This window comes from Artemia sp. Qi Xiang Cuo, chromosome 17 (genome assembly GCF_049724085.1).
Source record: "Artemia sp. Qi Xiang Cuo chromosome 17, ASM4972408v1, whole genome shotgun sequence".
In the NCBI taxonomy this organism is placed as follows: Eukaryota; Metazoa; Arthropoda; class Branchiopoda; order Anostraca; family Artemiidae; genus Artemia; species Artemia sp. Qi Xiang Cuo.
In genome coordinates this window covers 3,315,278-3,329,290 of record NC_142810.1, presented here as the reverse complement: position 1 = coordinate 3,329,290, position 14,013 = coordinate 3,315,278, and the positions used below count along the sequence as shown (strand labels likewise).

Here is a 14,013-nt window from a genome sequence, read left to right as displayed (position 1 = left end):
TCAATCTCTTCAAAGCCTCCCTCTTTACACCCTCACAGGAAATTCCCATTTCCTTTAATTTTTTCGGTACAAGTTTGTATGACAGTTTTACTTAAAAAATACAATTTTGAAAGAGTTATTACCATGGGTATGCAATAACTCTGACAACCAATGTTCAGTGATGTGGTTTACAGCCCCCCCCCCATCCTTTTCAAAAAAATCTGCGTTCACTTGGGTTAAAATCGACGAAAGAGAGTACAATAACTGCCATAGGATATTTTAACCTCAGATGAGCTGAAAATGGGAGCAATAACATGAACCGCAATTGAGTTTTGGTTTTGTCCTTCTTTCATTTATTTTTTCTTTTATATTTCATTTCAATTTTTTTTTTCTTCTTTTTTGACGTCTTTGTATTCCCTTAAAACAGTCTACAGTTATATCCCATATTTGTAACTAAAATAGTCGTGAACTATTCCAAACGAAAATGGCTTCAACTATTCCTGTTCAGAAATATAATTAAAAGTGAAGTTATTTCTCTTAGCTACAACATGTTCGGGAGAAAATTTGTGTCACGCAGAAGTTTTTTTTTCTAAAATCGACAAAGTAAAAAAACAAACTCCACCTCTACTTTGCTAATGCAACTTTCTAGTTACTTAAAAAGAAAGTTTTTAGATTAATGTTGAGAGGCCCAAGGCCTACTTTTGTCTTACACTGTTTCAGTACTGTGCGTTTAAATTTCATTGATGCACTTGCCTACGAGCCGAAATGCAGCCTAAGTCTTACTATAGACTTTTGGGAATACTATTTAATTACCTATTTGAATGAAAAAAAAACTTTTGGCAATACTATTTAAATACTAAAAATGTGAAGAACGTTTTTTAGGTAGGAAAAAACTTTCAACAAAATTATCCTTCATCAGCCTGAATTTTAAAGTACAACTAATAATTTCAAATATACCTTGATTATTTCTATCCACTTCCTGTAAGTCTCATTCAAATGCTATATTCAATGAAACACCCAAAGGTCAATTTTGATGCTCAGATGACAAAACATAACTAGAAGTTTCTAAAATCGTTTCAGTATCAATTGTTGAAGCAGCTGCAGCTTCTACAAAACAAAAAGAATTAACAAATAGAAGATGGATGAACAATACGATTGTCTGAATAATTCACCCAGAAAGAATGAAAGCCAAAGAGCATGCAAATACCAGTCTACAAACTTAGAAAACTAGACATAACAAGAGGTTGGAACAAATTTAAGAGTGATAAACTTGGTTGTTACAAAACTGATTTCGGAAATTTAGAGTTTTATTCATATTTCATATCCAGTAGTTAGTAGTTAATTTTTATGAATAGAAACATATTTATACTCGCTCAATAAAGACTAGAATGGCAAATCAAAAGAAAAAGAAGCAAAAAAAGAAAAAAAATTCTGATTAAAAACTAATTCAGAAACATTATTCGTTTAATTATACCTCCGTCGTCGATACCCACTTCCTGGGAGTCAAATTCTAGAAGGGATGTGGACATCCTGGGTGAAACACCCTCAGAGAGAATTTGATGTCCTGGTGATAAAAAAGAATTTGTGGTTTCCATTAGGGTTGTGGCAGCACTTATTGAAGGACCTTCAACACCTACAACAACAAATAAAAATAACAAGGAAAAGAAACCCTACAATGCTATAAAAATAAAATCTCAACGAATTACTCAGAAACAAAGAGGCTCCCAAATCTCCCAAAAATTGACTTCTCCTGTTATCTGTTTGGATTCAGCCAAAGGATGCCGGATTCAGCCAAAATCAAGTTTGGATTCAGCCAAAATCTGTTTGGATGCCGAATTTTTGAGCTAGACAACAGCAGATAAATAAAAAAAAACTAAAATTAAACTCTTCTTTTATCTGTTTAGATTCAGCCATAGCAGTAGCCTACATTAAAATTCATTTTTTTCATAAAACATTTTATTTAACAAATATTAATTTATTAGTTTTAGATGAACAAAAGCTATTTTTAACTCCCATACACAACAATAAAACTCAAAGTAGTTGATAACGTTGAAAATTAGTTTTAGTTTAATGGTTTAATTAAAGCATAAGTTTTATGTATAAAAAGGAATGCATAAAAGGAATATATAGATAGTATGATCGTATATATTTTGGAAGGGGCTTATTGGATTGGTAATCAGAATTTCTAGTCCGCTTTTTAAGATTCAGAGTGATTGGAGGGTGGATACTCCCCAACACATCATGTTTTTCCGAAATGCATCTGATAGAAATCTTGATGTGACCCATTTGTTGTCTTAGAAACTTCAAAAAGAGCTCATTCGATTGGAAATGGAAAGGGCTAGTGCCCTTTTTAAAGTCGAAAGTGATTGGAGGGAAATTAACCCTCCCCCTCCCACGCCCATCATTTCCCCAAACCCATCCAATCCAAATTTTTAGATAGCTAATTTGTTCAATGTAATTGAAAGTTCCGGAAATAACGTCTTTGAGGATGATAACCTCACCAGAGCCCTCAGGGCAAGGGTTGTAAGTTATGCCAAGGGGGTATATAAGGAATATATATAGATAGGGTGATAGAATAAACTTCGGAGGGGGCTCATTGGATTAGTGCCTTTTTTAAGATTCAAAGTGATCAGAGGGTGGATAACCCCTCCCCATACCTCGTGTATTATCCCGAAATACATCTGATTAAAATTTTTAGTTAGCTAAAAAAATATTTTGTTCACCATAACTGAAAGACCTGAAGATTACATCTTTGAGGATGACAATCCCCCAGAGCCTTCACTTTTTGCCAGAAAAAGACCAGAACACAATTTGCGCTTTGCTTAAAACAAAATACATTTGAAATATTTTCACCTTTCTTACTTCAATAAATGGAAAATTATCAAAACCTCAACGAAGAAATGTCAATATATGTCAATTTAACTGACAATCCACGCTCATTTGTTTGAAGGTTATTTTCAGTAAAGCACAAATTGTGAACTGGTCTTGAGAAGCCATATGAGTTATCAACCCTCTTCATATTAATTTTTGATCATTTTGAGTTTGACTCGGCTATTTATTATAATTTCTTTTCGTTTTGATTTTCATTTATTTATTGATAGTGATTTGTGGCAGTTTTATGCTTTGAAGATAATTTGACTTCATTTTTACTCAATATCGGTTTAATGGAGCTCTTTACTTTTCTTTGAAAAACTTGTCTTGTGGAAGACTTTTTTTTACATTGATTCCATAAAAGGAGAGACTATGCATATGAAGATTACTAGTACTCGGAAATAACATATTAAAAACCAGCATTCCATTTTTTTCTAGTCTGCCTACTTAATAGTGAATCCTGATGAGCACTTTAGGCTAAGAAAAATATATTTTCTGCATTTTCTTTTATTAATTTGAGGGAAAGAAATATTTTCCTTATATACACATCGTTGTAGATAAAATGACAATGTGATATATAAAATAGTAAATCAAAATACAATAATTTTGCAAGTTTTTGAGGAAAGAGTAGTTGCAGCAACTTGATCCTGAAAGTTGGGGATAGATAATTACACACGCAATATTATTATTTGATATTACAGATATTACATACGGTATTACACACCTTACTTGCTAATTAAACATTTTATAAAAAAAACAGTATATAACTGGTTACAAATTCAACATATACATTTTATTAGTCTGTTTTTGTTTTTCATAAGATATTCGCCATTATCTTTTGGGATGAAAGGCAGACACAAAAAGATAACTGCAACTGATTTCAATTTCTTCGTATTATTTCTTAATTCCTTCCTTTGATTCCTGGCCAAAAGGGATTGCTACAACACTTCACGATGCCTATTAAACGTAAATCTAATTTGTTTTCAAGAGTAAAAACCAAACCAAAACATGGGAAGGGGGAACTGGTAATTCTTTTAATTTTTTGTTAAAAAAAAATACTAGAAATCTATTTTTTCAAAAGGCCCAAAAGAGTCATTTTTCTAAATTTAGGACGATTTATGCCACCGGGATCTGTATTGAATTTCATATCTAACACAAAAACTGACTTTTGTCTCTATTGATAAAGCTCAATAGGACTTTCCGTCTCTTTCTGGGAAAGAAGGATTAGTTCTATAAATAATTTATAGAACTAAGGGATTAAGGGTTATCTGTTTATACATTATTAAGAGAATCTGTAAACACATTACACAAAATAGTTAGTAGTTGCCGTTAGAAGTAGACATAGTAGAGCTTTCCGTCACTCACCAAAATATTTGAACGCGAGAGCAATTATTTTTGGTAAAGTACCAAACACAGCATATCGTCAGTCGGTTACCAAAAGAACGTATCTCCATAATTGTAAATTTTCAGAAGAGCAAATACGGGCATGGGGACTTGAAAATGATTGATTTAGTTTAAGCTTTGGTTTGAATTATGTTTGCACTGGAATGGCCTCAGCTCTTTGTTTTTTGTCTTCTTTCAATTTTTGTCACTAAAAAGTACTAGGAAAATCCGGTTTTCATATGCCCCAAAAGAAGTATTTTTCTAATTCTAGGAGATTTAAACCCTATAGATCTCAATAGAATTTCAAATCTAACACAAAAACTGATTTTCGTCTCTATTATTGAAGCCCAATAGGACTTCGATTTTTATCTTAATTGAGAAAGAAATATAAAAAGTACAGTTCTAAGCTGTATTCTCTGGCTTCCAGATATACAGAATTCACCAGCCATCTTTCAACAAACACTTTGAAAGTTGTTGTTAAACTTCAAAACCGGTTTATCCCCGTTAAACTTCACTTCTGTTGTAAAACTTCAAAACCAGTGGATACTGGAATAAGATAAGAGAAAAGTTAAGATTAAGATCAATTAAGATTTGTTTAGAGTGAGATTAGTTCAAAATGCTAAAATGTAGTCCATGTACCCTAGGTTTTTTTTTATGAAATGTTCATTATATACATTATTCTACAAAACCAAATGTTTGAAAGATACCTTCATTGTCAAAACTGATGGGTTTCAATTCCTGGGTGTCAGCTTCTAATTTAAATGGTCCTGCAATGTTGGGAAAAGTAGTCACAGGAACAGCTTCAAGCTTAGGAGACAAACAAATGTTCGAAGTATCAAAGAGCTCCTCACTCTCACTAGGAAAAGCATCTTCAACTTCTAAAACAAAACATGAATAAAAGGGACATAGGACAACAGCAAAGCTTTCTTATTAAATCCAATTGTTTTTCATCTTATAATTAAATTTAAAAACTTTTCAAAGAAAAGTAAAGGGTAACATAATTCCAAAGATGAGAGCAAAAAAGGACAATAATTTCTTAAGTATAGAACTACCATAAATCACTGACTACAAATAAACGAAATGCAAAACGAACATAAATTAAAATGGATAACCAAGTGAAACTCAACACGAGGAAAAACTACCACACAGAGGAGTGGGACTAGGGACGTGTGGGCCTTCTAAAGACAAGAAAAAAATTTGCACTGCAGAACATAAGATGTCAACATGTATTTTTATAACGTTTTTATGTCATACAAACATTTCTGGGGGGGGGGGTTGAACACCCTCCCTTTTCCTGGACACAGCTTTTCAAAAAAAAAAAAAATGAAGAACAGAATAATATAGCCAAATCCAAGAGAAACCTAGGTTGAACGTTTTGTATATAGATCAAGATATTTTTATAAAATTGCATCAAAATATTGTTGTCTAATTCTAACAAGGCATCCTTTAATACATTTTAGCAGGGTTCTGTATCTTTGATTAGTACCTGATATATAATTGCTTTCTTTTTTTAATGCTTTGTTAAGCCATTTACAAAATACCTAAATACACTATTTAAAAAAATAGTACAAAAAAATTATAAATATTAAAATACTTTTATCCTTCATATACATATTTTGGATGCCATATAACAATCTCCAGTCTGGGTTGTAATTTTTTTTTTTTTTTTATCATGCATGAATTCAATAAAGATACAATTATTATGCCTGATGTTATATTGCATTCTCAAAAATACAAAACAAAAGTTAAAATTTTAAGCTTTTATTTGTTTTTTATAACAAAACACTTTAATCTACCTTAACTCTAGTGGGTTTGATAGGAGGGTATATGCAGGCACATATTTATTTGTAACTTTTTTCCTGAACAGTAATTAATAAGCAAGAGAACACAAGAAATTATTTACTAAAGCAAATTAAGCTGTAATTTAATTCTGTTAGAGTAATTTTAATTGAATAATTTACCATTCTTAACAGCACAACCTTCAGAAAAGGTGACACCTCCAGCCATTAGAATTTGGGGCAATTCCATAATAGACCCTCTGAATCAAGTAAATACAGCTTATCAAATTTACAATACGCAGTAGCAATAACACTTGGATAGAATACTCCAGTATTACAGGGGTGAGTAGAAGCACAAAGTCTTTAAAAATACACAAGCTGACTCCTTTGAATTAACTCAATGCTGATTGTGCCTTGATGCAGTTGAAAGCATAATTTAAACTTCTGGAGCAGTCAATAGGATCTGAAATATGATTAGTTATGATTTTTTTTTTAATTAAGAGCAAGCTAAAATTTAAAGACTGTCTCCTTATCTAACTATAAATAAATTGTAGCACAACAGATCCAATATGGACCTTAATTTTGCTCCAAAGTGCCAATTAAGGTAGGTTTGGAATTTAAGTTATAACCAAAATTAACTGTATAACAGCATATTTGAATTTTTTACCTTAAAAATTTAGTGGATGGGAAAAGAGTATTCTCATAATTGGACTTGAAGTCTAAACCAGAGCCTCATATTTTGCATTCAGTTTTAAATTTTGAACCAGAGCACAGTTTTATATTTTGCATCTAGTTCAACTGCTTCATCAATAAGGATAGTTAAGAATGGGTTGTTTTTTTTTTCTTTTGTAGAAGAGGAGGCAATGAAAGTTCAAATACAGTATATCTTTATTTTAATTTGAAAAATAATTCAATAATAAAATTACAGAATAAACACTAACTAGGAAAAGTTTATTAACTAGGAAAAGTGCCACTTTCCCAATGCAATTCAAAATCTACACCAGAACCAAGGAAGATATTCTCTGGTTTTGCTGCAACTCGACTCTTATTTTACATCTGTTCTGATCTGTTTTTTCCTTCAATTCCAGTAGTCTATCCCACACCTTCTTTATATGATGTATGACATAAGAAGGGACCAATTCTGATTACTGATACATTGGTTGTAAAGGAACTAACCCTCCTGAAACTGTATAAATCTTCCAGTCCTGATGGCATGTATCGTGTATCCTACATGAATGTTGTACAATTTTGTGTCAACCTCTTTCCCTGCTGTTCAAGTTATCATTAAATCTCTCCAGACTACCTCTGATGTGGAAAACTGCACATATCATTCCTAGATTTAAAAAGGTATATACGACCTTGCTGAAAATTATTGACCAATTAGCATGATATCAGAAGTTGTTAAGTTTATTGAAAGAACAATAAATTCTGCAGTTGTTAAACACCTTGAAGCAAATAATATTTTACATAGTTCACAACATGGCTTTTGTTTAGGAAGATCTGTTGACACCAATCTGCTTGAACTGTACAATCACATCACCAAGTTGAGTGATATTGGGGTGCCTGCAGACATGATTCTGCTTGACTTTTCTAAAGTTTTCGACAAAGTTTGTCACAAGCGACTTGCAACTAAATTACGTACAGTCAAGCTTGAAGAAAAATCCCTCCTCTGAATCCTTGATTTACTGTATTTGCAATCTCAATGGGTACGGTTATTTGATGACTCTGGTAATTGTATTCATTTTTCCCCTATGTAGATTCTGAGTGGAGTTCCTCAGGGAAGGGTTTTGGGTCCTACACTATTTAATATCTTCATCAATGATGCTCCTTCCATTATCTGCAGTAAATCAACTTTTCCAGACAACCTAAAGCTTCTTGGACCAGTTTTGTCCTGTGAAGACCACGCCCAGATACAAATAATCTTCAACTACAGGATCAATGGCCTGAGGCTTGGTTTCTTGAATTAAATGTTGACAAGTGCCATATCATTGACTTTGGCAAGCAAATTATTTCTGAGACACCACTGGCTAATCATGATAAAACGAAAAACTAGTAAAAATGAGAAAAACAAGGATTATAGAAACCAGTGAAAAATATGGACTAAAATGCAAATACTTTGGTAAAGACCTACGCTTGACCGTCCTCAGTGCACAATAATAATATAAAAGTTACTAAATAAAAATCCAAGGATGCTATAAAAAAATTTCAAACCTTAAAACAAAGCACAACTAAAATTTGACAACCCTTTCTATGTAATGGTGAAAGAGTAACTGAATAAAAAAATACAGTACTGAATGGGAATTCAATGTTTTGATTTATACAGAACATTTTTAAAAACTAAACACTTTCCAGGTAAAACATCATCACAGATTAGGTTAGAATGCAAAATGTGATTTTTTTTTATTTAAGTAAAAACGATTAGAATTAATTGGTTCATTTAAAATGGGGCTTAAATAGGTTTCTCCAGTGTCTCTATTGAGAGCTACCTTTTGGTGAATGTACTTTTTATCTCAACTGCCTTCCTGAAAACTTGGATGAGACCTTGAACAGGGGCAATAATGGAGGAGTTATAAAAAAAACGACATGGTGTGGGTTGTCATACACATGTTGAGCCAAGGCGGAATAAAAAGTCTCAGGCCTTTGACATAGCTCCATAGCTTTTTCGATTGAGGACCTGTCTTCCAACAATCTCTCCCCCAACTGCTGGTGGGTTCATTCAACATAGAAACAGCTGCAAGAAGTTCTATATCTCAGTGACTCCACAAAGAGATAACATCATCGACAAATTGGCCCCAGAACTGGTGTTTCAGAGGAAAAGTATTCAAAGTAGAGGTTTCAATAAATTCCATGTAAAAATTGGCCAAAAAAGGTGAAAGGCTAGTACCCATTGGGAGGCCATTTATTTGGGTGAAAAATTGATTACTGTGCCGAAAATATAAGGAATATATATTGCAAAGGCAAACAAGTCACATAATGGTTTCAATATCTAATGTTTTGTAATCCATCTGGTCAATATTATATATATATATATATATATATATATATATATATATATATATATATATATATATATATATATATATATATATATATATATATATATATATATATATATATATATATATATATATATATATATATATATATATATATGTATATATATGTATATATATACATATATATATATATATATATATATATATATATATATATATATATATATATATATATATATATATATATATATATATATATATATATATATATATATATATATATATATATATATATATATATATATATATATATATATATATATATATATATATATATATATATATATATATATATATATATATATATATATATCTTCCAAGGTTGGTTCAACGGATAACCCGAAAACTTGGATAAAAGCTTATCTGCCACATCAAGAGGATTCGGCAAGCTGTATCTCTCCTGCAGTCTACCATTCCTATTCTAAGGAGGAACCCGGATAAGGACCTTCCAATATTTGAATTTAGCCCTCTTAATTTTCATTTTATCCGATTGGCTAAAAGTGTCTCAGAAAGGAGCCAGGTATAGAACATGAGGGAGAGAAACAGCATTATATACTATCATGAGGTGGCATTTACCAAGATTCAGCTGTTATCCAACTGCACCAGCATACGCATTACAGACCTTACGTACGGTTCGATCAATAAGTACTTTCCAAGTTGATTTTAGGGATGTGCCAATAGGCAAACCAATGTAAACAAGTTTCTACAGCGGTACAACATCAGAATCACCCAGATTTACTCTATCAGGGGTTTCAGAATGGTTAAAATTAAATAATAATACTTGAGACTTAGTCGCATTTAAAAAAAGACCAATGTCATTATAATTCTTAGCAATCACCCTAAAACTTTTTGCAAACTAAACACAGCCCTACTAAGGTTAAGAACGTCATCCGCATAAAACAGACACACTAACACCGTTCAATATACAGCAAGGCGATAAATCCCCTTGGGCTCTTAGGGTCACGTTATTATAAATAGTAGGAGAGGTAATGGCCCCTTGTTTAATTCCAATATTCACATGGAGTTTTGAAGGAAGAAGTGAGGAACCAATCTTTTAACAAACACGGAGGTGCCTATATATACAATAAAGAGGTCGAACTAAATCAACAGATGCCCCCCCTTTTTAATAACTCATGCAAAGTCTGAGAATGAATTAGAGATCCGAAAGCGTTACTAATGTCATATGCGCCGATAGCCAAAGGACATACTGACCTTTCAGCATCCTTTAATATTGTAGATAAACTCCTTAAAGCGTGGTAGCAACCAAGACGCGGTTGAAACCCAAACTGAAAAGGAGGTATGACACACTGTTGACGAATATGATCAATAATCAACAACTCAAAAATCTTTGAAAGCACACTAGAAACTGTAATGGACCTATAAGACAAACATTGAGAAAGCGGTTTCCCTTTTTTTCAAAAACTGGAGTTACAACACCAACACATAAGCAATCAGGCACAACTCCTACTGTAAAAACCATCTGGAAAAATAAAGCGATATGGTCAAAAAGTTAATCACTGGCAAACCCGAAATGGCAAACACAAATCTCATCTGACCCACAAAAAAATTCTTTTTGAGCTTAATCACGGAGCGCTTTGCGAAACTTTCGTTTCGTATGAATACGTACGGTATTTACAACACCAACTCTAAGCCTATCACACTTTTGCCATATACACAAAAATACTTTAGCTTGGAAACAAGCACTGGCTCAAATTTAATTTCAAGACTAACCATATCTTTCCGTTTTCACTCTAGACGTTTGAACAGGTATAGCTGCATTATTAGCATATCTAATAGCATGAATAATTTGTTAACAATATAGATTAAGCTGTAAGCGAAGCTAAGGCTCATTTATCACTGCAGAAGAAGATTGAAGGAGGTGGTAGAGAACTTTTATTTTAGTCAAAATACCATCACAAACTTTCCAGAAAAGTCCTATGTCGGAGATATTCCAAGACCATTTCCTGACAGACCATTTAGAACGTAGGGAGGCCATTGGTGATCTAGATACTGGAATACTCACGTTAATAGCAATGTGATCGCTACACAAAAAAATAATTCAAAACTGAAACTAAATGCACAGGTTCACCGGAGAACAGACCATGATCAATGTTCAAAGTAGTGTTAGCTACGGATATAAAGGTAAAGTATCAACTTTTCGGGTGCACATGGATCCCATGAGGTAATATCGTCTATAAAATTTGAGCTCGGTGGCAACGATAATTTGATAAATCAAAGTTGAAATTACCTATAATGAGACAACATGGGAATGAATGGAGCAGTTGTTTTACATATTTAGCCAACATGCGTTATTAAACCTCATTCCTGAGGCCTGATCGCAATAATTAGTGGGTAAATAAGCATTCACAATAGCGAATCCACTACAACTAAAGACAAGAAAGTGATCATCTGAATGTAAACATTTGAATTTATACTTGCTCAAGACAGCCACCTCTCCGCTAGGTCGTCCCTTTCGTTTTTGAAGAAAAGCAGGGTATATTAAAGTAGAATTAGAACGAGATATTTGTTGTATGCTTCTGCGATCCGGTAGAAAAAATCGTTCCTGTCTTCACGCTATTGCACGTTTTTTAACCATTTTTTCAAGCAAGACAAGTTAATTCAGGACGCCACTATTTATGTTCCAAGATAACACCGATAAGAACTGTGGTTAGTTGCCATTTCTACGAATTTGCAGGGATTCTATTTGCTATCGGTTTTTGTGACAGCTGAAAGATTAACAGCTTTGTTTTCTAGATTGACGTGATACACAATATAACTATTAGTGCAAGGGGACTCTTTGATATGTCCGTGTCCAGTTTGTGCACAGTGTCCACATATCTGGGGAACTGCATTCTTTTGCCACATGACTATCATCTTTATGACGTAGATAATTTTGGAGACCACACTGCCTTTCCATGACGATAAATAAAAGTTCAAATAGGGATAAAATCCTTTTAATAGACAGTGATGATAGAAATTCACAAAAATACTAGATATTTCGGTCACATATACAGTGACCGTCATCAGTAGTAAAACTGGGTTTTACTTACATCAGAGTTTTACTACTGATGACGGTCACTGTATATGTGACCGAAATATCTGGTATTTTTGTGAATTTCTATCATCACTGTCTATTAAAAGGATTTTATCCCTATTTGAACTTTTATTTACTATCATCTTTGTGGCTATTATAGCATCTGCGGGGTAGATACCGATATTTTTCGATGTGGAGGATCTCGTATCCAAGTTAAGGGGGATTTTTCAAAAAATCCTCTAGATCATTCTGAGAAGCGAACAATACTTTAAAAGTTAATAAAAGACCACAACGTTCGGCTTTGATGCAGTTAGGAATCAACGCTTGTAATCCATCATGAAACTCGATCCATTATCATGGTACCTGCTTGAAGATGTCCATAAACTGTTTAGCTTCGATTTGTACAGCTACACTATCATCCAAAGTTTTAAATGAATCTACAATTCTCTCAGTCGTTTTAACTTTGTCTACAAGAACTTTAAACTTTGATTTGCGACGACGAACTTCGATCTTATTTCTTGAAGGATCCATATTACATACTGAATCGATAGCTAATTTACTAGCTTCAGGAGTCAACAAGGATTTAGGGGTATGTTTCACCACTACATAATATAGTAGAGGGGTTACAACAGTATTTCTATCCAAATCAGGGATAGCCTTACACACTGACCCTTGTCTGAACTCGGTTAGAGTTTCTTCCATCTTTCTACACATTTGATTCACTGTAGAGGTTAAGCACGCCAAACCTAGTTCAGTACCTGCTGGGACTTCTGAAGGGTCCAAAATCATAAATTTGGGAGGTGTCTTTTTCTCTTTTGAGAATTTATGAAATATTTTTGCAATATCCATGATGTTATCCTCATCATTAAAGTACTTTTCGCATCTATCATTACTGCCACTTACTTCATATATTAACTTTTTTCCCTCAAGAACCGTTTGTTTAGGAAAAAACTCCTACTCTTGAAAAATTTATCAGTTTTACGCCAGCATACGTGCATCGGCTAATAAAGTTCAGCATAGGACAATGCAAAAATTGACCAGAAGCCATAATTTCAAACCAAGTCCACACAAGTCAGTTGTTAAATAATACAACACATAATCCTCTATCAATGCTCAATGCTTGAGATATTATCTTCTAGTTTATTTTGAAGAGCAAATTCCCATTTTTTTATATGACATGAAGTATACATTGAAATGGCATCAAAACTGGCAAAAATTGTGTCCTTTTTTATATCAAGGTTTTTAATTTTTCCAAAAGGTGTACTGAACTTTTTATGTAAGAAGCTTGTGTCGACATAAGAGGACAAAAAATTGTGGATAACCATTTTCACAGTCCGGAAGCTGATGAACTATAAGGGGTCACAATAAGGCGCAGAGGGACTCCATCTTTGTGAATTTTTGGAAAATCATAAAATCTAGGAGCAGAGCACCCACCCTTTAGGATAAAACATTTTGTACATTTTTAGAGTAACAAGTCTTTCATTTTATAAAATTCCCAGCTCACGGGTGAACTTGTCTGTGGGGTCTGAATCTATAGGTTTATAAGTGTGAGTGTTGGACAAAATATCCGTAACTTTTTTGTTTTTTATCAAGATTTTATCAAGGATAACAATTTTACTCCCTTTGTCATCCCAAGTGATAATGATGTCTGGGTCTTTAGTTAACTTTTTCAGAACTTGTGTTTCCCAACTTTTGAATTAGAGGAATAAGGGGTGAAGTCAAGAAGATTCTTAACAACCTCCCCTCGAAGTAATTCTGGGTTTTCCACAATACCTCTTGAACCAAATTTACCCGCCTCCACACTGGATACTATCTCTGAGAAATTTACTCGTGGATGAGGCAAGCAAAATTTTGGTCCCATAGACAAGACATGGATTTCTTCTGGTATAAGAACTTTCAAAGACAGGTTCTC

General features: G+C 33.1%; 1 protein-coding gene across 1 annotated transcript in view; it reads right to left on the bottom strand.

The window, feature by feature from the left end:
- LOC148941796 (uncharacterized) overlaps nucleotides 1–14,013 on the bottom strand; it is a 539,516-nt gene that overhangs the window by 3,141 nt on the left and 522,362 nt on the right. The window contains exon 3 of the mRNA XM_089103627.1: nucleotides 1,423–1,612. Within this exon, the coding sequence (XP_088959753.1) occupies nucleotides 1,423–1,612 (190 nt within the window). The remainder of the gene's footprint in view (nucleotides 1–1,422; nucleotides 1,613–14,013) is intronic.